Source organism: Heloderma suspectum, chromosome 2 (genome assembly GCF_057233095.1).
Source record: "Heloderma suspectum isolate Gila_16-S chromosome 2, 16-S_ref, whole genome shotgun sequence".
Lineage (NCBI taxonomy): Eukaryota > Metazoa > Chordata > Lepidosauria > Squamata > Helodermatidae > Heloderma > Heloderma suspectum.
Genome location: NC_139459.1, coordinates 219,286,370 through 219,309,090, shown reverse-complemented (window position 1 = coordinate 219,309,090; position 22,721 = coordinate 219,286,370). Strand labels below are relative to the sequence as shown.

At 43.5% G+C, this 22,721-nt stretch overlaps 1 protein-coding gene across 3 annotated transcripts in view; it reads right to left on the bottom strand.

Moving 5' to 3' along the window:
- Window positions 1-225: 225 nt before the first annotated feature.
- The window catches only part of CDR2L (cerebellar degeneration related protein 2 like), a 46,148-nt gene continuing 23,652 nt past the window's right edge, over window positions 226-22,721 (bottom strand). Inside the window, exons 1-5 of one of the 3 annotated variants that reach the window (XM_084838030.1) lie at window positions 19,697-19,841; window positions 17,037-17,149; window positions 14,134-14,282; window positions 10,127-10,291; window positions 226-3,559 (exon numbers count right to left, since the gene is read on the bottom strand). In XM_084838030.1, the coding sequence (XP_084694156.1) occupies window positions 2,674-3,559; window positions 10,127-10,291; window positions 14,134-14,282; window positions 17,037-17,149; window positions 19,697-19,715 (1,332 nt within the window). In that variant the 5' untranslated portion in view covers window positions 19,716-19,841 and the 3' untranslated portion in view covers window positions 226-2,673. Of the gene's footprint in view, window positions 3,560-10,126; window positions 10,292-14,133; window positions 14,283-17,036; window positions 17,150-19,696; window positions 19,842-22,721 lie in introns of those variants that run through there. The other 2 variants (XM_084838029.1, XM_084838028.1) reach the window with 2 other exon arrangements.

Sequence of the window (22,721 nt, the reverse complement as noted above, 5' to 3'; positions counted from 1 at the left end):
ATGTCTATGTATGTGAAGCAGTGGTTTTTAATAATATGTTGAGTCCTTGTCCCACAGTTGCAGGAAATATCTGTTATATAATAAATAACAGGAGCAGTACATCCATTCTGGTGTGTTTCCTCCACTTTCCATCATGCCTAAAGCATTTTCATGACCTAAATCAAGTTGAGAGTTTAAAGCAGCAAGCCTATTTCTGGAATACAATGAAATACACACAGAAAATTTCAGCATTCAGAATACTGGTGTGTTTTTTTTATTTAAGAAGAGAATAAAGCATTTTTAAATATATTAATTTTAAGTATACTACACTTAAACTGGGATGCTGGTTTGCACATTAATAGTGTTCAAAACCAAAGATGATTGCAATGGCCCCCTCCCACCCCAAATACTGATGCAACAAACAGATGACTTTAGAACAAACATAAGTTCAAAAGTCGCTTAGCAGAAAGGTAGCAAAGGAAAGTTAATCAAAACACCAGCAGCTATGATGGCAGCAACACAGAGCAAGGTAAATGCTCTGAGAAAACCTACTTCCTTTGTTATTTTTACAGATTATTGATTTTTTTTCACTGTAAGGCATGAAGGTTTGTTGTATGGTTACCAGATTGGTAGCCACAATCATATGTATGGCTCCTAATACTTCAAAGTTTGGGCCACATCAAGGGTACAAAAGAAGTTTTGGTATTAAGTACTAAAGGAAGAATCTATCTAGAACAAGAGCCTCAGGGCAGACTAACTCAAAAGCACTTCCACACATTGCAAAAGGGACTTGAACTGGTTGAACACAAGAACCCCAGAGAGTTTCCCATGGCAAAAATGTAGCAAACACATAATGAGATGACACTGGTGGCAGAGGTGTGAAAATGCTTACACTGCTTTACTTAACTCACGTGACTGCCTTCTCACCTTGTATTTCTGGAGTTCACAACACTGGCTTCATGTCAGAACTAGGCCTAGCATAATGAAACGTAAAAGTATGGCAAGAGGCAGAAACTGTTATGACTGCTATGGTGACAGCCATTTGAAGGAGCCACGATCCTCAAGCCACTTGCTCAGAGGCTTAGTGATACTGACCACTCAAAGAATGTGGTGTGAGGATCCTAGTCAAAGAAAGGGCTGTGTTTAAAAATGAGAGGACATGATGGTAATATGCCGAAAATAATCAAAAGGCAGATTGAAATCTCATTTACACTAGCATAATTCCAAAGAAACATCGCAGACTTTGGGTTTTATTCAGATACAACTAAAACAAGAAACTGGTCCAAAATTTCTTCAAGTATATAATACTGCTTGGTAAGTTAATAAGTCATTGCTACTATTGTTCTCTCACAGGTGAGAACTCTGGTATATGTAACCTAAGCTTAGTGACATATAATACTGCTTATCTTCATATCTTCATATATGCAGGTGACCCTAACTAAATATCACTTATTAATATGTGACTAAAGGAGCCCAATTTTGCATTTCTGTGAAATGGATACTGATGTTTCCTGAGACTGGAGAGTGTGTGTAAATATGCAGTATATGTATGTGTGTTTCTGTATAAATGGAGTAAAGAGAGCCTTTGGGAAAGGCAGCTTGGCAATGGGTGTGTAACTAACACGTGAATATGTGGAACAGTGTAATAAACAACAGTATTAGTGATGACACCTGAACTTGGTGTTTTGCTGATTTGCTCCTACTTACATGAGTCACTGCTACTCAGTTTTTGCAAGCCCATGCAAATCACGTCTTAAGGAGCCTGCCACAAAAGACAATAAGGATAACCACTTGAACAGCAAGGCATGGAAAACCAACACCCAGTGAAGAGGAGGGTGTCTCTCCAAGCCAGTAATAGCACTTCTTGTTTGGCTTCTGGGAAAGCCCAGGTTAAGTGAGTGAAGTGAGGACAACTTACTTACTGAAATAAATTATTGGAGGAAGTATAAATCCTATGCACACTCTGTCCTATGTAATATGAGCAGAACAATTAGGTATGCTTGATGAAGACATAACAGCAATCAGTCTGACATTTCTCTTCAAGTTTTTCCAGTTGCAATGAACTTTCATTGTATATATTGAAAAACCTGACCAATAAGAGAATGGCTTAAACAGGAAGCATATACTCCCTTTCAGGAAAGGGAACAGTTCAGTTAGAAGTCTCGCTGATGTGGGTTCTTCGTGGGAAGAAAAAAAAATGGAGATAGAAGAGAAAGATTGCGTGTACTGAAGTTGCCTGGAAAATGAAATAATTGTTTTGAAGCATTGTGTTTTGGATGTTCCAGGGCATAGTAAGAAATCTGAGTCTGATCTTATGTTGTCTATAGGAAAGCAAACAGTGGTTGTGGGAGAAGATGAGGTTGTGGCTGGTCTGTCAAATTTCCTGCTTGTAATTTCTGGCTGCTGCAGTGATGTGAAGGGATTCCTTGTAAAATCTTGGATATCAACTACAACTACAAGATACAGCTTTTGCAGCACATGCAGGGACCCAGGCAGCTTGGAGCACTGACTTAAAGAACATGACTTGGGCTCTTCCCGCTCTCGAAACACTCCAAGTGGCTCCCTTTCTGTGCAAGACATCAGTGTGAGAAGCATCCAGGTCTTGGAGGCAGGAGGCTATACAATTATTCCTGGGGCTAAAGAGAAGAGCCTGGTGCTGCGTTTGCAGATGATGTGAAACAAAAGTGGCAGGATTCACTTGTTGGTCTTCTTTTTCACTTTGGTGGCATTGATGTCTGCTTTTGTCTTCTGGATTCGGGAGAAGATCTCCTTAAACAGGGCTTTGTACTCTGGCTGGCTCTGCTCTAGCCTCTTGTCCACAGCCTCCACATGTTTGCTTAGGCTCTTCTCCATTGTCTTGAGCTCGTCTAGCTCATAACCCTCTCCCCGGAAGTCTCTAAAGGAGCTGTCGCGAGAGATGGGGCGGGAGGTTTGGACACCAGTGTGGCGCACGCTGTCCTTGTGCTGTCTGCACTTGCTGAGGAGCTCCTCGTACTTTTCCAGCAGGGCATGGTACTGCTCGTCTACTTCCCTCAGGATGGACATCCCCCTCTTGCGTACATTATTGGCATGGAGTGTGTAGTTGCCTTCATGGCGGCTCACAGCGTCCTTGGTCACAATGGCATTGAGGGCTGTGTCACTGCAGCTTTTCCGTACAGGGTGGTTTGGGGAGGCTGCCATGGAGGATTCATGGTTTTTACCTCCATCTTCCTCAGATAGATCAATGTAGTCGGCTTCTGGGGCATTGTTTAAGGGCTCCAGAAGTGCTTCTGACAGGTTGTCCTCTCTACTGAGGAGATACTTCTTGACTTGTTTCATCTGCTGGAGTTCCAGTAATTCTGCTTCCAGCTCTTTAATGCGCAACTTGCAGCTCTCCATCTCACACACCCGCTGCTCAAGGTCTGAGTACTCCTGGATGACAGATGTGTACTCTCTCTCCACCCTCTCCTTCCGCTGCTTCTCCTGGTTGACTTGTGACCGGAGGGAATTTACCATTGCTTGCAATCGCTCATTCTCTCGCTCCAAGGGCATCTGACTGAACTCCATTGAACAGCTGTGAATCTGGAATGCATCCTCATATCTGTTATCCAAAAAATAACAATTGTTAATGAATTAACAAGTATAGACTCCCAGAGTGGGTAGTATACCTATAAATCCAGTGAAATCTATGGATGAGTTATTTCTGTGTAACAACAATAAACTGTTTATCCGACCTTACTTAGAACTCACAACCCATATAAACATATACCCAACCCCTATCATAACGTGCTAGTTTTCTGTTGCAGAGTTTATTTTTTCCATGCAGCATATGGCATATTTTCCATGGGGAGGCATTCAAACCTGCAATCCCCTATCTACACTCTGGATTCTACTTATCACAAATCTCAGGCTCAGAGAGTGAAATGACATGTAACTTGTTCATACAGAAGAGGGTGCTGCTATTGCCTGTTCCTTTCCTGTACTAAAGTGCCTCTAATAGAGTAATAGGGTTAAGCTGTCATTCCATAAAGGTGGATTTAGGGGAAATAGAGACAAAATCAACAGCAGGGATGAATCATTTGGCCTAGAATGACTGATTTATATGGCGCAACCATGTACATCTGTGCTAACGTTTGTTCAAGTTTTACCCCTTGCTCCATCAGAAATGAAGGTTGATTGGGGGAGTGTAGGGGTGGGATTGACAGAAACCAGACTTGGAGCAAATCAAATCGTCACTATGTTTTTAGTCTGGCAGCCGTCTTATTGGTGGTGGGTGGTGGGGGCTGGGGGCGGGGGGAGAACAGGAGAGTGGATATAGTTCCTGAAATGAAAGCCATCTGGATGAGCCCTGAAAGCTGAGGATGTGGAAATCCGATATCTCTGTTCTTCAGACATCTGGCTTAGCTTGAAAAGGAAGAATGAAAGACTGTGAAAGCACTTCTACAAATCTACACAGGTTTTAAAATAACTTGGAGGGAAATTGGGCTGCCTGAAATCTCTAGACGTAAAACAGAAAAGAGTTCTGTTATACCTTCACATGGCTGAGGCATTGCACAAATGATTATTTCTGTAACTACCTGAACAACTACTTCCATTACTACTATGGTGGGATTTTGTTTAATGGAGGAGGAGGAAGAGCCTGCTTGTTCCATCTCCCCCCCCCCCATTTTTCTCATAGCAGCTGCTTCCTTGAGTTTCATACTGGGCCTGTTCACATGTCACTACAGGCCACCATGGGTTAATTTACCTGTGGGGGCAGTTGATTTGTGCAGGTGGCTATTCTGAATATTCAAGCTGCAATTGTGGCTTGTCTGTTGTGCAAACCTGATGAGGGTGGGTTGTTGGCGTGGTTAACAAACCACCCAGAACCCATGGGCTGTGTTAGGAATGTGGGTGGTTTGACAAGCTTGAATATTCAAAGGCTGGCCAGCATGCACAGCATTCACATGATCATGTGAATGCGGTCAATCACAATGGCTGTTCTATTTAATTTCACTTGCGCTGCTCTTTGGAAAGGACTACATGACCATACATGCTGATATGTGCATGTAATTGATCATTATGGCACTGCTCCATTTTACTCTTTCTTTTTATTGTTTCTTTTTATTTTACCTTGTAAGTTGTAATTGTTTAGTATTATATGTATTATATATATTTCTACAGTAATTTAAAATTTTTTGTATGTAAACCACTGAGAGATTTTAATATATTAAGTGGTATACAAGTACTACTAATAAATAAATATATACAAAATATTATTTATATAGTGCCAGCTCTATAAATCATGGATGATGACTTAAAGAGATGGCATTATATAGAGATGCGGGAGATCCAGGGGCTATTTTTGCCCCCACCGACCATAATCTGCAGCCCCCCCCATTTTAAAAAGAAGGGAAGAATGCTGGTTTTCCATCAAAATTCAGTATCAAACTGCTCTGTAGTGCTACGGAGTGCTACAATAGTTAAATTTAGCTTGTTTCCAAGCTAAATTGAATCCTTTTGGCACACTGTAGCTGCTACAGATGCTATTTTTTTAAATGGGGGGGCAAGGTGGCCACATACAATTGGCACGTTGCCCACCCCTTCTAGAAATGGTGCCTTTGAGAGAAATACAAACAAACAAAAGTAGGCCCTTGCCCTAACGTCTAAATTTGAACGGTGGAAGACAACAAAAGGAGGGAGGAAAAGGTATGTTACATGTACTTAAGCTTAGTTTCATGGGGAAGAGTACAGAGAGGCTAAGCCATGGGTTCATGGGAAAAATTGGTTTTAAGGAGGGATCTGATGAACAATAATAACCAAAAGGCCATTGTGTCCCTTGTTGCTTCTTATAGGCACTGTCCAATCGATGACTGCAACATTTACAGCAAAATTTACAGATCTAATGTAGCAGTACTGGATATGCTCCTGGGGGCTTGTTTTGATATTCCAGGGTACTGTTTGAAGCATTAAAGAAACCTGCTAATCTGATTTGTGTGTCACCACAGGGTTGGACAGCTCATCTTTCAGCCAAAATCGGCTGTCTAGCCGCGAAAGCAGGGTTGGGGAAGCGAGGAGGAGAACTGCTCCTCACCACTCCTCCCACCCTGCACTGGATAGGTGGTCGCCCTCAGGGTCGGAAGGCGACTGTCAATCCAGATAGGATTGCTCCCTCCATCACTGTTAGCTACAAAAAACTAAATGCAAATTTTATAGGGGAACATACACAGCCCTAAGGCACTCTGGTTAAAGTACCACAGAGTTATTATGAGAAAATATTCACAGAGGCACTGAACAGTTTTTGCCTAGGGTTAGCTTATGGCCTAATAACTTCTTCCTTTCATTACAACACAAGAAATTCTGTTTGCTTGCTCTCAGTTGGTTGTGTTTGCTGTGAGGTTCATTGCTTGTTTTAGCTGTTTTTGCTGGAACCAGACAACACACCAAATAGGTTGAATGAATTGCAATCGGAATTGGTGAAAAATGAGGCCTCCGACCTTCAGATTTTTTATAGGAAGAAGTGTACACTAGGCGCTGGATCAGATTCAGGGCTCCTTCACATGGAGCTTTTATCCTGAGATTGAGATCGCTCCTTCACAGAAGTTTGCGGGCTTTTAACATGACGCCATGACCCTGCCGTGACCCTCTTGCACTAAATGCCCGTTGTTCCGTTTTTAAATAGATCATAGATAATGAGCTATCAAATTACCCCGTTGTGTTCCGCTTCAGTTTCCTCCGTGAAAAGAGGAAACGCTGCAAGAAGAGGTGTGAGATCAATTAAAGATAATGGAAGACTCAGATATGGGGGGAAGGAGGGGGGAAGGGGAGGGGGGAAAGGAAGCGTATGTAAAGGGAGTCAGTTGTGATCCTGCATTTAAAATGGAAGCAGAAAGCCCCGTTTTAAATGCAGGATTTTAGGCTGGTGTAGAAATGCTCTCAAGCTGGATCAACTGCAGTGGCTGAACTGGACTTCCCTGCCCCCTCTTTCCCACAGCAGTGCCTCCATGGTGTAACCTGTGGTTTTGGGGGATCCCCAGAAATCGGGTGGCGGGACCTTCCATGAACGGAGTCATTCGTGGAAGGCAGATCCTGGATCCAACCCTAGAAATTCTTGCTGTCCTAGTACAGGGGATGGGTGGAACCTTGTAAGGGCAATTCCAGATGGGGGAGTTTTCAAGTGTGAAAGGAGCTGAATCCGTGCCCCTGCCACATGAAACCCACATGGAGATCAGACCAATCTCCACACACTTTGCTGGTAGGCTAAAGTGACTAGCAGGATCAGCACAAGTTGTTCAGGAAACAATGGGCTGAAAAAACAACACAGTCTTGTGGAACCTTAAAGACTAACACATTTATTCTAGCATAAGTGAGTTCTGAAAGCTTATGCCAGAATAAATGTGTTAGACTTTAAGATGCCGCAAGACTCTTTGCTGTTTTTGCTGCAATAGACTAACACGGCTACCCTCCGGAGAATGGGCTGAAACAGCACTGGTAGCTCCAAATCCTCATGCTGGAAGGAATACCTTCCTGAACTACCTGCCTATCATTTATCTGGCACTACTGGCACCAGGTGAAGCATTCTGGGCTTTTCTACACAAGGCAGTTATTGTGCATTCATGGTTGTCTACAGGTTCTTTAGATGACAATGTGACCCTCTAGTTTCAGTTCTGTGTCTAACCAGCACTTTCGGCGAGTTTTCTTAGAGCACAGAGAATGCGATATTTAATTGTGAAAGTGAAAGAACACTCGATTTTCTCTTGTGCATTTGCACTATTCCGCTATATCACAGTGCCACCTAGAGGTTATGTAGTGGAAAAACAGAAAAGGAAATGCTGATTAACAGTCTCGTGTACACAAGCCCTCTATGTTTGGATACAAAAGTTAGGGAGGTATTGGGAGTAAGATCTCACTAAAGGTAAGTATAGCCATCCTTAAAAACAGGAGCTGGCATGTTTTTTCCTCTGGCAGGTGACCTGAGCTCCACCTCACTGCCCCACTGCAACTGACAGAAGTACTCACTTTCACTTCAAATGCGAAGTTAGCTGTTAGTTTTCCCCTTCCTCATGTTTCAGGTAGGAGGCTGTCTATGTTTAAAAAAAAACTACTTGAGTGCCACCTGCACATTTATTTGATTAGCAGCACAATCCTATACATATATACTCAGAAGTAAGTACCACTGAGTTCAATTAGATAAGTGGGTATAGGATTGCAGCCTAAAAGTTCAAACAGCAAACTTCTTGGTTTAGTATTATTTTTTTAGGGTGCAATCCTATGTGGAGAGGTGGCCGCCTCCAAACTCGGAGGCAATGGCCTATCCAATGCAAGCCAGGTGGAGCGCGGAGAGGATCTTCTCCACTCTCCAGCCGCCCTGCACTCACAGCTAGATGGCTGATTTCAGCTGTCTAGACGTGGGACCTTGGAGTGGGGAGGGAGGGGGGAGAAGGCTGGGTGACACATAGTAAGCATCTTACTGGCACTTCTGCACTCCCCGCCCCTGGGAATGCCCCTTTTTGCCCCGCTCCATGCTGCTGTTATGAGCCCGGGGCAAACTGTGCCTCTTACGAGGCGGTGAGGGAGGGGACAGGGAAGCGGTTCTCCTGGAACCAGCCTTGGAGCACGGGCTCAGAGGTTGGCTCCTGGAAACGGACCAATCCTATGGCTGTCTAGCTGCTGTCTAGCAGCCATAGGATTGTGCCCTTAATCTCTATCATTTTTTTAAAAAAATTCAAAACTGCTCTGGGAAGACGGGATTGCTGCATCAAAGTCACTAGTCTATCGATGTGCACAACAAGCTCCTCCTCCCAACCTGCAGAACTAGTTTTCTCTGAGCCCTGGAAAGGGATATCTGACAGTGTGACCCATGTGTTTCCAAAGTGCAGTGACCCTTTGTTTTAAGACACATCTATATGCACCCCTTATTCACAGGGGTGCCATTTAGGGAGGGGAGACAAGGCAGTCCCCTGCACACTATTTTTCAAACCACATGGGATTACTCCTCAGGAGCATCTATATTTCTGGCCAACTCACTTTGGTTATCAACAATTAAATGGTCTATGTGCTAGATATGCACAGCAAGGTCACAAAGTCTGTAGGTTTTTGTTTTTTTTTAAAGGCAGAGGGTGGCTGTCCTGTGGTGATAACACTGCTACAATTAGTGTTATGAGTTCAAAGATAGTCACAGGAGACACTCTTGTAATACATTGCTTCTTTGCAATCCAAGAACAGGCATATGGGCCTTGCTGAGTAGTCCCCTCTTTTACTGGAATTTCATTATGTCCCATCCCAACCCTAGAATCTGAAATGCCATCTCTATTTAACAGTACTCTTATCTAGCTAAGGAAAGGACATCCATGCCTTTTCTCATGCTGTCTTTTTGGCAGCAATGTGGGGAGTGGAAAATGGGACTGATTTGCATGCCAAAATCAGTTAACTGGATTTATATTTTCTGTTCTTTCACATTTGCGGAGGAGTGTTAGCAAGAGATCTTCAGGTCTACCCTATCTGATGCAGCACAGCTGCCTCAGGCATTACAGTATGGAGCTGCAATGACAAACCACTAACTGACCAAAAAAAAACAAAAAAAGGAAGTTCAATTATTACTGACCCCACTTTTTAAATATACATTCTCCCCAACCACCACCCAGCCAGTGCTACTCCATAAAAAGTTGACAACTTTCTTCTGTCTGTTTTCTGCCACCAGCAATGCCCATTATCTGTGAATGGAAAATACTACTTCAAACTTGGAAAACTTTTCAAATAACCTTTTCCATTGTTGAACAATTAGGCCCTTCCATCAACTAAAGCTCCCAGAATGATGCAGATATTCCTGAGCCTTGACATAGGGTACAATCCTATGCATGTTTAGACAGAAGTAAGTCCTACAACTCCCAGCAGAGCTGGCTGGGGGATGCTGGGAGTTGTAGAACTTATTTCTAAACATGCATAGGATTGCACCCTAAGGCTCTAAGTGTTCTCAATCTCCTCTGGAACTGGAATTTGATAATACTGTGAATTGTTGCAAAATTAGGAGCCACACATGAAGCAAATACAGCTGGCAAAGAAAAAGGCAGATGCCAGAGGGCCAAATCTAGTAAAAATCACTGGCACTTTGTCATCATGTAATACATCCCTAAATTAACAGATGGACCAGGCTGGAATATTTAACAGAAAGGAATTACATACAGAGTACCTGGGACTCGAGCACAGCTCCTTGAGGCAAGGGAATGTATGGATGGTTCGGCGCCTCTCTCTCTTCTCTCGGCGGACACGCAGCTGATCTAGGCTCTGCAACTCTTCCACCTGCTTTTGTAGCTCATCTACTTGGTTCTGCAGTCCCTCAATGGTTTCTGTCAGGCTGTACATAAGTCCAGAGTTGATGCGACAGAAAAGATAGAGAAAATGCTAGATTGTCTTTTGACTGAGGTAGAGATTAACTATAAGAACATGAGAAGTACTGTGCTGGATCTGACCAAGGTCCATCTTGTCCAGTATTCTGTTTACATAGAGGCCAATTAGATGCCCAGAGAAAGCCACAAGCAGGATATGAGGGCAACAGCATCATCCCACTGATGTTCCCCAGCAACTAGCAGACAGAGGCATATTGTCTCTGAAACTGAAGGTAATATATAGCCATCATGATTAGTAGTCATTGATAGCCTTAACTTCCATGAATTTGTCCTTTCTCCTTTTAAAGCCATCCAAATTGGTGGCCATCACTATATCTTGTGGAAATGAATTCCATAGTTTAACTCTGTGCTGCGTGAAGAAGTACTTCCTTTTATCTGTCCTGAATCTCCCACCAATCAGCTTCATGGGATGACTCCGGGTTCTAGTATTATGAGGGACGGAGAAAATCTCCCTATCCGCTTTTTCCACACCATGCATAATTTTGTACACCTCCATCATATCTCCCCTCACTCATTATTATGGTAGGTTACACCATAGGAACTGGGGCTGTGTTTCCATGACAACGGAAGGGCTAAGCAAACAGAGGAATACCGGATTTTTCATGGAATCGGCCTAAATCCACGCAGGGCTCCACGAAGGACTGTACCGTACCATTATAAGTCGCGGATGGAAACATACTTCCGGGTGGGGTGGATGGATTGGAAGTGAACGTCATTGGCAGAGGCTGCTCAACCAATAAGAGAGGATCCCCCCTCCAGACTCTACTCCCCCTTCTCCTGCCTCCTGCAGCTCCAGTTAGGCAATGATGCAAAGGATTGAGGCTGGCATTAATTATTCCCAAAAAGCCTTGAACCGAAAAGCAGAAATGCACAGCTTTGGAAATAGCGCTTCACAGCCATTAGGGGAGTTACTATGCCTTTCACCCGATGAATATATGATGTACCCTGGGTCTACTTAGTGTTTTTGGCTTAATGGCAATCTCAGTAAATTTGGGAACAAGCCTCACTGACCACAACAGGAGTCACTTCTGAGTAGACTTCCCTGACCTATATCTGATTCCACCTATTTTCCCCCCTTTTCCCTCTAAAAACCAGGCTTCCACATTAGCAGGCACCCCTGAATAAATGCGCTATTGTGCAATAGTGCAAATGTGTGATAGTGAAATTTCATAAAAAAGCCTCATTGGCCACAATGGGAGTTAGCAGGAACCCCTGAACTAATGCGCTATTGTGCTATTTCGAGATAGAGTTATACAGTGAAAGCGAGATACTGACATGGGGGTATGCATATTCCTGGAGAAATGTGCAATAGCGTTATAATGAGAGAGCAAGGGGGGGGTAGAAGTGTGCCGGAGACTGGGGCTTTTTTGCTATTGCATGATAGTGATACTTTCTAAATGGGCAACTGAGGACTCTGCAGTAACTACCTCTGGAATTGTGATCTGGCTGGGAACTTATAGATGTACAAGCCACATTATGGCACTTTTAGTACTGTAAAACTTAGCCCTTGATGGAGTAATGACATTACTTTAAATGTCCACAGCCTGCTGTTACTGGTGAATGTGGAGTGCTTATTTTGGGTTTGCAACGTCCCGCTAAAGCACTGTTTCAGTTTAAAAAAAAAAAGAACTTTGGTCGCCAGCCGGGAAATGGTGGAAATATCAGAGAAACACAGGCGGGGAAAACTTTGGGGAAACACCCCTTGACCAGGGTCACGGTGAAAGGCACACCTCTGGGCAGGGCTAACATACTGGAGTAAATGCGGAGGGCTGGTGTACACCACAACAGAAGCACAGATAAGCTGAATTAAGAAAAAGAATTGGACTATAAGCAGTCTCAGGAAATCCGGTTTTTCCACGACAAGCTCCGGTGTGGCTGCTGGGTGACCACAACATCATGTATCTCTGACTACCTCCACATGCAGCTAGTTTGGAGTAAATTGCTCATGGAAACAGGCCCTAGACAAGCTACCCACCTGCCTCCCTTTTGCATACATCCTTACATGAAACCATATTTGGATGCTCCTACATTTCTGGCCCAGTTCTTTTTTTACACAGAGGCAACTGCACAGCTACACTGAGTGATCATACAAGCATGCTCAAAAGCTAGCTCTCTTTGATCAGCACTTCCTACCCTGGAAATATGTTCATATAGAGAGAGCACAGGCATGCTGCTCTATAGGCTGAGCTATCAGTTAGAGGTTGGGTTCACGTGCCCGGCATTGCCTTAATTACCTGCCCTGTGCTGTCCGAACCCAGTGTGCGGCGGTGGTGGCTTCTAACCTACCCCACAACACCTACTACAAGCCACGGGTTGTGGGGTGGGGTAGAAACTACCCCCGCTGTGCTGCACGCTGGGTTGGACAACACAGCAACCCATGACGTGGCGCACATAATTAAGCAAATGGGCACACATGGTGACGGGGGAAACAACCCATACCACGTAGTTTCCCCCGCTAATCATGCGAACCCGGCCAGTGACTGGATTCGAATGATCATGGAGGGAAAATAAGCCACAGTGGCTTATTTTCCATCTCTGTGCATGCTGGTTGCTAGCTGATTGATTAAGATAATTACCCTCTCCGGGCACAGGTTGTCATGACGTTTGAACCTGGCAAGGGTGGGTGGCTGGTTTGGCTTACAAACCACCCTGAAACCCATGGCCTGCTCTAGGGTTCCAGGGCAGTTTGTAAACCACCCCAGCCACCCACGCTTGCCGGGTTTGCACCCAGTGAGGGTAATTATGCTAATTAGGTGGCTTGCAACCAGCACACGTGGGGAGGGAAAATAAGCCACTGAGGCTTATTTTCCCTCCACGATTGTGTGAACCTGCCCAATGTGTTTACTCCCCCATCACCATTGGGCAGCTGGCTAACAAAATGCTTATTTAAAACTGACCTCCTAATAAAGAGAAACAAAAATGGTTTCCCTATTTGAGGATAGATCCTGCATTCCATTATCACATCTCACATGTCAACATCTCCGTTGTTCTCTGGGACAACAGGGTTTACCACTGTTAGACCTTCTTGCCTCATGTTCATTTTGAATTTTGACTGGAAGAAGCTACTAAATGACACTGTGTTCTTATAATTCTAACTTTTGGGGGAAAAGTAACCCTGACTCAGTTTTGAATGCTTTTTTCAACTGTCAGGCAATTGTCATAGATGAAACCTCTACTTCTCAATGTTCAACATGATTGGGGCAGACCTTTGTTTGAAAGTATAGTTCTGCTAATGTCATGTGTACTTTGTGCTCAAGATGGCCATGTAGAAGCACACTCAAATAACTTCTTGTGCCCTTGGGTTTAGGCAGAGTATTTTTATGATGGCTTTAAGACTAGGACCAAAATTGCAAAATTCAGCCTGCAGCCACACAGCTTTCCTTTTCACTTTCTTCTCCATGATCATCCATGCATAACTCCATTCTGAGTTGACAACGCAATGACCTGGTTCTCATGATGATTTTCAGCCACATTTTCACAGTCATTTAAAAAAAGCCACCCTCGTTTGTGGCACATGCTGGATTCCTGTTTCGAAACCTAACCCCTGCTTGTAGGCTGTCGTGTTGTCTGAACCCAGCGAGGGTGGGTTGTTGGCATGGTTAACAAACCACCTAAAACAGTCCACAGCAACCTATGAGTGGGGGTTGGGTTATGGAACCATGGTGCCTTATTTAAACTTATTTAAGCCACCACGCCTGTAAATGATCGTGCGAACACACTCATAGTCACCTCAAAGTGGTAATTATGGCTCTGTGAATCTATCTAAAGGACCCACCAGATGAAGCATTACCATTGTATCTTTTGTTGGGATGTCTTACTCTCCAGCACAAGCTTTTGATTGGCCAGTTCCAGGTCCCGTGCTGTCATATCCAGCTGCTCGTACACCTTAGCATGCTGTTCATTCATATGTCGTAACATTTCCAGCTGTTTTGTCAAATACTGGAAAGAGAAAGGATAAGAAGCCCACAAAGACATCAGAAACATAGTACAATGAAAAAAGTATTCATTAGGGCCACAATATTTAGATGAATTATGAATTAGATCAGCCTTTCTGAACCTGGTGCCCTCTAGATGTGTTGGATTACAACTCCCAGCATCTGGGATACTAAGAGTTGAAGTCCAGCACATCTAGAGGGCACCAGGTTTGGGAAGACTGGATTAGATGAATCAATTACAATATTTTGATAGACTAAAAATGTGCTCCTTGTTAATTGGGCAACACATCTTTTAAAAATTAATTATTTTTAGTATTAGCAATGATAAAAACTGCAGATGGCAGCTGCTGTCTAAAAGTCCCCTTCTCTCACACACAGGAGGGAACACCCTCTTCTAGGTCCTACAAATGTTTGACATGTGCATGCATAGTCTAAGAACAAAGTATGTTTTTCCCGTTAAAAATGTTCATATACAAATTTATGATTTAGTCAAATAATCAATTAATAGATCAAAACAGATATGATCAACTAAGATCTCTTTAACTGGTTGATAGCCTTGTCATCTCTAACAATAGATAGATAGATCTGTCTATTTCAGTTTCCCATGTGATCATAAATCTGTTCTGTCCCATTTTTGCATCAATCTGTGTTTTTTTAAATCTCCACAAAAAAATCGTATTTGTATTTTCTCACAAAATACACATTTCTAAATGTATTTTACCTCAATTTATGCATTTCTAAACATATTGTATCCTAAAATATGCATTTTATATGCATTTTGGTATGTTTTTTGAGCCAGGAACTATATCGCAAAATTTGGAGAAGTGAGACATTTGAAGGATCCACACACTAATCTGACAGCTGCAGATCAGGTCAGTTTGTATCTGAATTTTCAAAGAACAGATTCCTCAACCATTCCTCCAAGAGAGTATCTTCCCAGCATTCCATTTGAACTAACATGATTTCTAATAGTCTCTCCTGCCATAATCAACTTCACACCTGTCTACAGGAATCCCAACAAAGAGGAGTAGTACTCATTGACCTTGTTTGCATGATCACCATGGCTTGAAGAAGCCACACTGGCTTGTTTAAGCTGTGGTGTGTGCCAGGTGCCATTTGCCTAATCACCTGCCCAGGCACAGCTTGCTGTGTTGTCTGAACCTGGGCAGCATGGCTTGTTGGAGGGGCAAACAATCCTCAAATAACCCAACAACAGCCCATGGGTTATCTGAGGGTTGTTTCCCCTCCAACAAGCCATGCTGCCCAGGTTCAAACAACGCAACAAATTGCGCCAAGGCAGGTGATTAGGCAAATGACACCTGGCACACACCATGGCTTAAACAAGTCGCAGTAATCATGCAAACCAACTCAATATGTAAGGTTTGGAGGAAACACCACTATCTGAAGTAAGGCATGTTACTTCTGGAGCTGCCACTTCAGTTTTAAAAGCCCAGAAATAGAACTGTGGGAGAAAAAATATCAGTGTTTGTTTCCCCCCCTCAATATCTGTTTAATTTCTTCTATCAAATATTTCTAGTAGAGAACAGTCGATTTCTCCCTCAAACACAAACATTACTGCCACTGTCTTACAAAAAAAAAAAAAGAGCCTTAGAAGTATAAAGGCTTTTAAAATCCCTTATTATTTTCTCCCCTCAATTTCCATACACTTACCCTCTAAAATTTACTATTTTAAAAACAAGCCAAACTACTATAAAATGTATCTTAATACTTAAGTTAGAAATATGGTGGGGAGGTAGAAAATTTAGGAGAAAATATATACACTGTGTCAAGAGGGGACAGAGCAATTTAGCCCCATTTCAGGGGCTTTGTTAGAAGAAACTAATCTGGGGACACAATGAAGCTCAAAGTAACCCTTGCTAAAGTGGCTGCTTGGAATGAAAATATATGGGGTGGGGCTGGGAGGGCTTCCCTGGGGTGTACAACACTGTCTCATCGAATTGCTATGTCCTGTAGGCCTTAATCCATCTCTATTTCAGCCCCTTCCATATGTGCTCGTCACCCTTCCCCCTAATAACATGTCTCCATGGTTGTGGCTCACACTGACTACTGTCAGGGTGGAAACTGAGCCAATAGAGCCCCAGAGCAGTTCTGATTCTGAGGAGGAACAGCAATCTGTGGGAGAGGAGCACGCTCATCTCTCACAGGCACAGCAGCTGGCAGAGATTCCTCCTGCCAGCATTCCTGGGGTAGATAGTGACCCTGGCAGTGAGAGAGCGCTGGAGGGAGGCTTGCTGGACGCTCGGCGCAGACACAGGGAGTGACGACAGATGGAGGACACAGAAAGAAGGTGTAGCGCTTGTTTGGCGCGCAAACAACAGTTGTGTCCCGAGGATCCAAGGGAAAGAGGGAGGATCTCTCCCTAGACCATAAGTTCAGGGTCTTCCCGTGATTCTCCTTCAAACGGGGACCAACTGCCTTACCTGGAGCTTAGGCTACTTTGCTATCTTTCCCCAGTGCTGTTCCTTGCTTTGTCGCTAGTAATTAGTATTCTGAAAGAGTCATAAAGTAATAAAGGAATAAACTCTTGGAAAGAATTCCTCGCCGTCTGTGTCCTGAGTTGGCTATTGGTGGGGACTGCAAGAGGCAGCTAGGGTGCTCCTGACAACTACACTGAAGCAGCAAAAATGCCACCAAAACTCTCCTACACATTTTCATAGCCATGCTCAACATGCACAAAAAGTGTGATTTGGGTCATGCATGTGCCTGTGCTTCATTCACCGGTGTCTGCCATTAGTACCTCTATCTCTTGTACTTGCTCCTCATTGGTGGTGTACATCTGTTGCAGGGAATCCTCTAGCTCTTTGTTGCGTTCCAGCAGTGTCTTCCCCAGTTCAGCTGCTAAGTGCAGGTCTGAAAAATAAAAGAAACAAAATGCACTGAGGGTCTTTCCTCCAAGTTCTTTGCAATAGCTCTTTGAAGTTGCCAGGGCTGATTTGTTCATTTGAAACATTTTTAACCCACCTTTCCAAATCTCAAGGCAGCTATCAAAACCAAAAACCGCAACAACACACAATTCAACCATATAAACCCTGCAAACGTATGAAATTAATACTTTGATAAGACAAAATAAGCAATTTTATATAACAGCTCAACTGTGGCAAATGTCTTTTAACTGCAATGACTCTTGCTGTAATATCTGATCATAAAAGCCACACTTTCCTCATTCCTCATGCTTTGGAGACTAGGGAGAAAAGTTGGAGCCAGTGAAGGTACTTATGATTCTCATGTAGGGTCAGTCTGGAACCTAGCATTTCCAAGAGGAGCTAAGGCATTCATGTTTCTGAAAATTCCTTCACTGACCCAGATCACTTCTATACTGGGGAACCAAAGTTTTTGATCACTGTCACAGAACTGAATAGAGTCTCCCTCCTATGAAGACTTTTTTTTCATAGAAAGGAAATATGTTATTGTTCTGTTCAATTACTTTATTCATGAGTTATTTTTATTTATGATTTATTTAACAGCTCAGCTGTAGGGCAAATTATCCTAATTATCCCACTCTGGTGGGAATCGGAAAGAGGGAGGGTTGCCATTGAAGTGTGAAATGTATTTTTACTGTTTTAATGTTATGTTATGACTTGTTAGCCATTCTGAGAGCCTATGCTGAAGAGCAGCAGATAAAATCCATGATGATGAAAATGACAACAGCAGCAGCCATGATCCTTCCAACATAAAAATGTCTTGCAGCCTTTACAGAAGGCCATGAGAGAGGAGTATCCACACCTCAACAGGGAGGGCATTCTAGTGACTTGAGGCAAAGAAAATAAGGGCCCTTGCAGCCTAAGTTTTTATCCTCTGAAATAAAGGCACGTGGAGTAGGGCCTGACTTACAGAGCTCATAGAGAGGTGGTCTTAAGGTATGAGGGCCCCAGGCTATGAAGGGCTTTAAAGGAACCAGCACCTTTGATTCCACCTGGAAGTATACTGGAAGCTAGTGTAATTCTTGCAAAACCAGGTGAAGGTGCTCCCCCCCCCCCGCCCCATATGAACCAGGAAGAGAACAGGAGCTTTTTGAACCAGCTATAGCTTTTGGCTCGTCAATCTGAGGAAGGTAATTTGCTGCATCTTCCACACTGCAGCTTGAGAAGCCACCAGGAGGGCTTAAGAGGAATCATCCTGCCCTGAAGGGATGGGAGAAGGAGCAGACACAACTTGGTGAGGTGCTACCGTCCAGCTCTCAGTGGTGTGTCCCTCCCTCTCCCAACTGCCACTGGAAGGACTTCTGAGGAACCACCTTGCTGGAGGGGATATGAGAAGAAGCAGATGAAGTCTGAACTCATGAACAGGGCACAAAAAGGAGAAGAGAAAAAGCACAAGACAGAAGAGAGGAACAGGCCAGAAGAGAACACGTCAGCCTGGAAGGAAATAGATGCAGTGCAAACCAGAATACAATCAGATCTATAATAGATATATTCCCATCTATCTGGGCAACAGAATCAAGCATCACCGTCATGCTGTTATCCTCCTCCCTCTCAATACCTTTCCTTGGGTCTCGTATCTTTTTAGATTGTAAGCTTGAGGGCAGGGACTGTCTTATTGATTTTTTAAAAAAATGCTGCTCTTGGGAGCCTTTTGGCTGAAAAGCAGGGTAAAAATGTGTTAAATAATAAATAAATGATCATGTGGGCTGGATGTGCCCGATTGTCTGATCTCAGAAGCTAAGCAGGGTCAGCCCTGGTTAGTACTTGGATGGGAGACTGCCTGGGAATCAGGTTTCCTGCATTGAGCAGGGGGTTGGGTTCGATGGTCTTGTAGGCCCCTTCCAACCCTACGATTCTACTATTTGATGTCTTGTCAGTAGCTGAGGTGTGGTTGGCTGGGATGGGGAGAGGGCCATCTCTGTGGCCATACCGAGACTGCGGAACGTCTTACTTAAGGATGTTCATTTGGACCCCTCTCTCGTTGCCTTCTGCTCCTTGGACAAGACACTCTTATTCTGGCTTTTAACTTGACAGGCTGAGCTTTTAGTGAATTGACCCCTTGTTTTAAAGGCATTTTATCTGCTGTGATACTCTCTTGTTATTGTTACATGTGTTGCGTGTTTTACAATGTAATTTCATAGTTGTTTAAAAATGGCCATAAGCTGCCCTGAACATTACAATTAATGGAAGGGGCAAATTATAAATACTTCTATAAATACTTCTAACCTCCTATTTCATTAATAGTAATTAATCCAATAAGGGGTTCTGCAAGTGCAACCCAGGAAATTGAGCTTTGATCTCAGACTGTTAAGACTATCTTCTCTGACAACTTTCCCTGATGTTCGTAGAGGTTGAAACTATCCAGCCAGTTCTCTAGACAATAGGAATGATGTTCTGTACCTTATAGGGCCAGCCTTGGAGCTAACAAAGCACTTGCAGATGTTGGGTTTATAGTTATTTTGTAGGGCTGACTAACCTTCTTGCATTTCATCCATCTCTTGCTCCTGACAGACTCCCCTGAGCCTGGTGATATGAAGCAGTCTCTTTCCACCAGTCTCTCTCCACAGCTGCCTTTGTCACTGGCTGGTTGATCACTTTTTATCTGAGAAAATGTGAGAAGACTGTGGAGTGTTGGTGGCTGCTGCCGGAGGGACATGCTGCCACAGAAACCTACGTGCGTCAAGACATTCATCTGCACCTGCCCCTTTAAGTGGCGGACCTCTCTGAGGCAGCACAGCTGTAGGGTAAATTTTCCTAATTATCCCACCCTGGTGGGAAGCAGAAGGGGGCAGTGCAGCCACTGAGGTGCTAATTGAATCTCCTCCTGGTTCTCTAGACTTTAATGAGCAGCCCTTCTGGGAAACTACTGTTCAGAACTGGTTGCTATAGCAGAAAGCGGAGACCAGAGACAACCCCCCTGCCCCCCGCTGGTCCACTTCCCCCACTTTCCATCCGCACCATTCCCCACATGTATAGGCCTCAGGCCTCAGAACAAAATTAACAGGTTTGTAATCCAAATGCCTTTCCTGTAATTAGTGCTTTTGGAATTGTATGTGCACCTCACCTTACTTCAAGCAAAGATTGCAACAACAGAGTCCACTGACCCTATTAATAATACCCTGTGTAGAATTGAGGGAGTGTGTGTTAAACAAGAGTAACTAAATCAGGGCAACATGTCCTACATTGCAGAGAAGAGATGTGATGGCATGTAAAAACAGAGTTCTGTCAATAAATTGGCTTTGTCTAGTTTTCCTTTACCGCTGAAAACCTGTCAGGAAGTACATGGATGGCACCATATGACATCCAGAGGCTGGTCTAGGGGTTTGGCTGTATTCCTGAACCACTACATTGTTGATTCTTGAACTACTAGTAGTTATATGTTGATTCTTTCTCCGAAATCTGATCTCCAGCTCTGAATACTACACCCTAGAGTAAACTCTGACAACTGACAGGCTCTTAATTTCACTAATCTAATGATACAGAATGCTCTGGTCTGGCAGCTGCACTACCTGAACGGTCTGACTAAGAGAGAGCTGCAATTACTGTTAGAGAGACTTTTATAGAGCCACCTCCAATTTTCGAAATACCCCCAGGAGACAGAAAATGTGATGAAGAGAGGGGTTAGGACTGGAAGAGGAAAATGGTATAGTCCAGTCTATGTCAAAAGGGAAATTTCATATTCATCAGCTCCTTTGGTTATGAATGAGATCCTCTTCTCCTTTACATCATAGTTTTTGTGTGTGCAGTTGGAAGAGATCATACACATTTTATCCAGTACAATGTGATCTGGCTAGCATGACAGGCACCAGCCCAGAAGCATTCCTGCTGCCTCACACCAGGTAGCAAAGCTTAGGGTTCTCCCTGTGTCCCTGAGGATTACATCAACCTCGTCTCACCATATGGCATGCTATTTAATCCACTCGGGGCAGAGTTAAATGGATTAGGAGGCCTAGGATCCAGCATCATATTTTTAAAAACTCCTGCAATGATTTTTGCAGGAGCCAGAAGATGTATAAATAGAGGAGGAGGAGATGTATGCAGTTTAAGGAAAGAAAACTTGTTATTCTTTTCTGGGACTAAGTAAGGTTCATAGGAAGGCAAGTGGGGTTTTAATTTTAGTTTTAAAGTAGTTTCTTGGCTGCTTCTTTAAACCATCATATTAGTTCCATAACTCTGCATGCATGCACTGACGTACACACACACACAGCAAAAATGTAATGATAAATTAAAAATCAAAGCTAATCTTCATCTTTCTGTCATTTAGCTCCATTTACTGGATATGCCCTCCATAATGGTATGAAGTCCACTCCCCCCGCCCCAATAACCCCATAAAAATGTGGGCTTAAAAATATTTCTAAGATAAAATCAGCTCTTTTATTTGCCATAATAGCTTCTATTTTCAACTTTTATTTTTAAATATTTGCCTCCCTTCCTCAGTTGTTTCCTGGTGTCTGTTTTAGACTGTAAGCTCCTTGGGGTAAGGAGTTGTCATATCTGTTCTTTGTAGAGCCCCATGTATGTAGATACATTACATAAATGACAGTGATAGTAATAAGGTACCCAAGCAGCTTCAGTTCCATTTCTAACACTGGGCATATTTGTAATTACAGTATGAATAAAAAAGCTTTTAAAACTTAATTAATATACCAAACAGTATTATTTAAATAATAAATGTTATAATTTATTTATTTGACATTTATATGTCATCCCATAACCAAGGTTCTCTGGGTGGTTATACATAATGCATTTAATATTTTTAAAGTATTAAAAAGTTGAATCTTTATGGGTTAGTCAGTAACGTGTGTGTGTGTGTGTGTATATATATATATATATATATATGTGGTTCATATGTGTGTGTGTGTGGGGAGGTTCATTTGCTGTGGTTCATAGAACCTCCATCTCTGTCTCCAGGAAACCACTCCATCTTGGAGCAGGCCTTGACGGGTTGCACCTGGTGTTGGGCCATAGCGATAGATTGGGGATGCTGCTGGTGTACCGCTCACCCTTCTGCCCAGCAACCTCCCCGACTGAGCTGGCAGAGGCAGTCTCGAGTGTGGTGTTGGAGGAACCCAGGACAGTGGTTCTGGGTGACTTCAACTTCCATGCTGAGGCTGTCTCTGGAGTTCCAGCTTGGGACTTCATGGTCTCCATGACAACTATGGGGCTGTCTCAGTTTGTCATCGGCCCAACACATGAAGCAGTGGCTGGCCAATAAACTGAAGCTGAATCCTGTTAAGACAGAAGCCCTGTGGGTGAGTGGTTCCCAGGTCCAGGAGACAGGCTAATTGTCTGTTCTGGATGGGGCTGAAGTCCCACTGAAAGATCAGGTTCGTAGTCTGGGGGTATCCTAGATCCATGATTGTCGCTGGAGGCCCAAGTGGCCACGGTGGCTCGGAGTGCCTTTTACCAGCGTCAGCTGGTTTACCAGCTACAGCCTCTCCTGGACAGGGATAGCTTGGCCACAGTGGTATAGGCATTAGTAACCTCAAGACTGGATTACT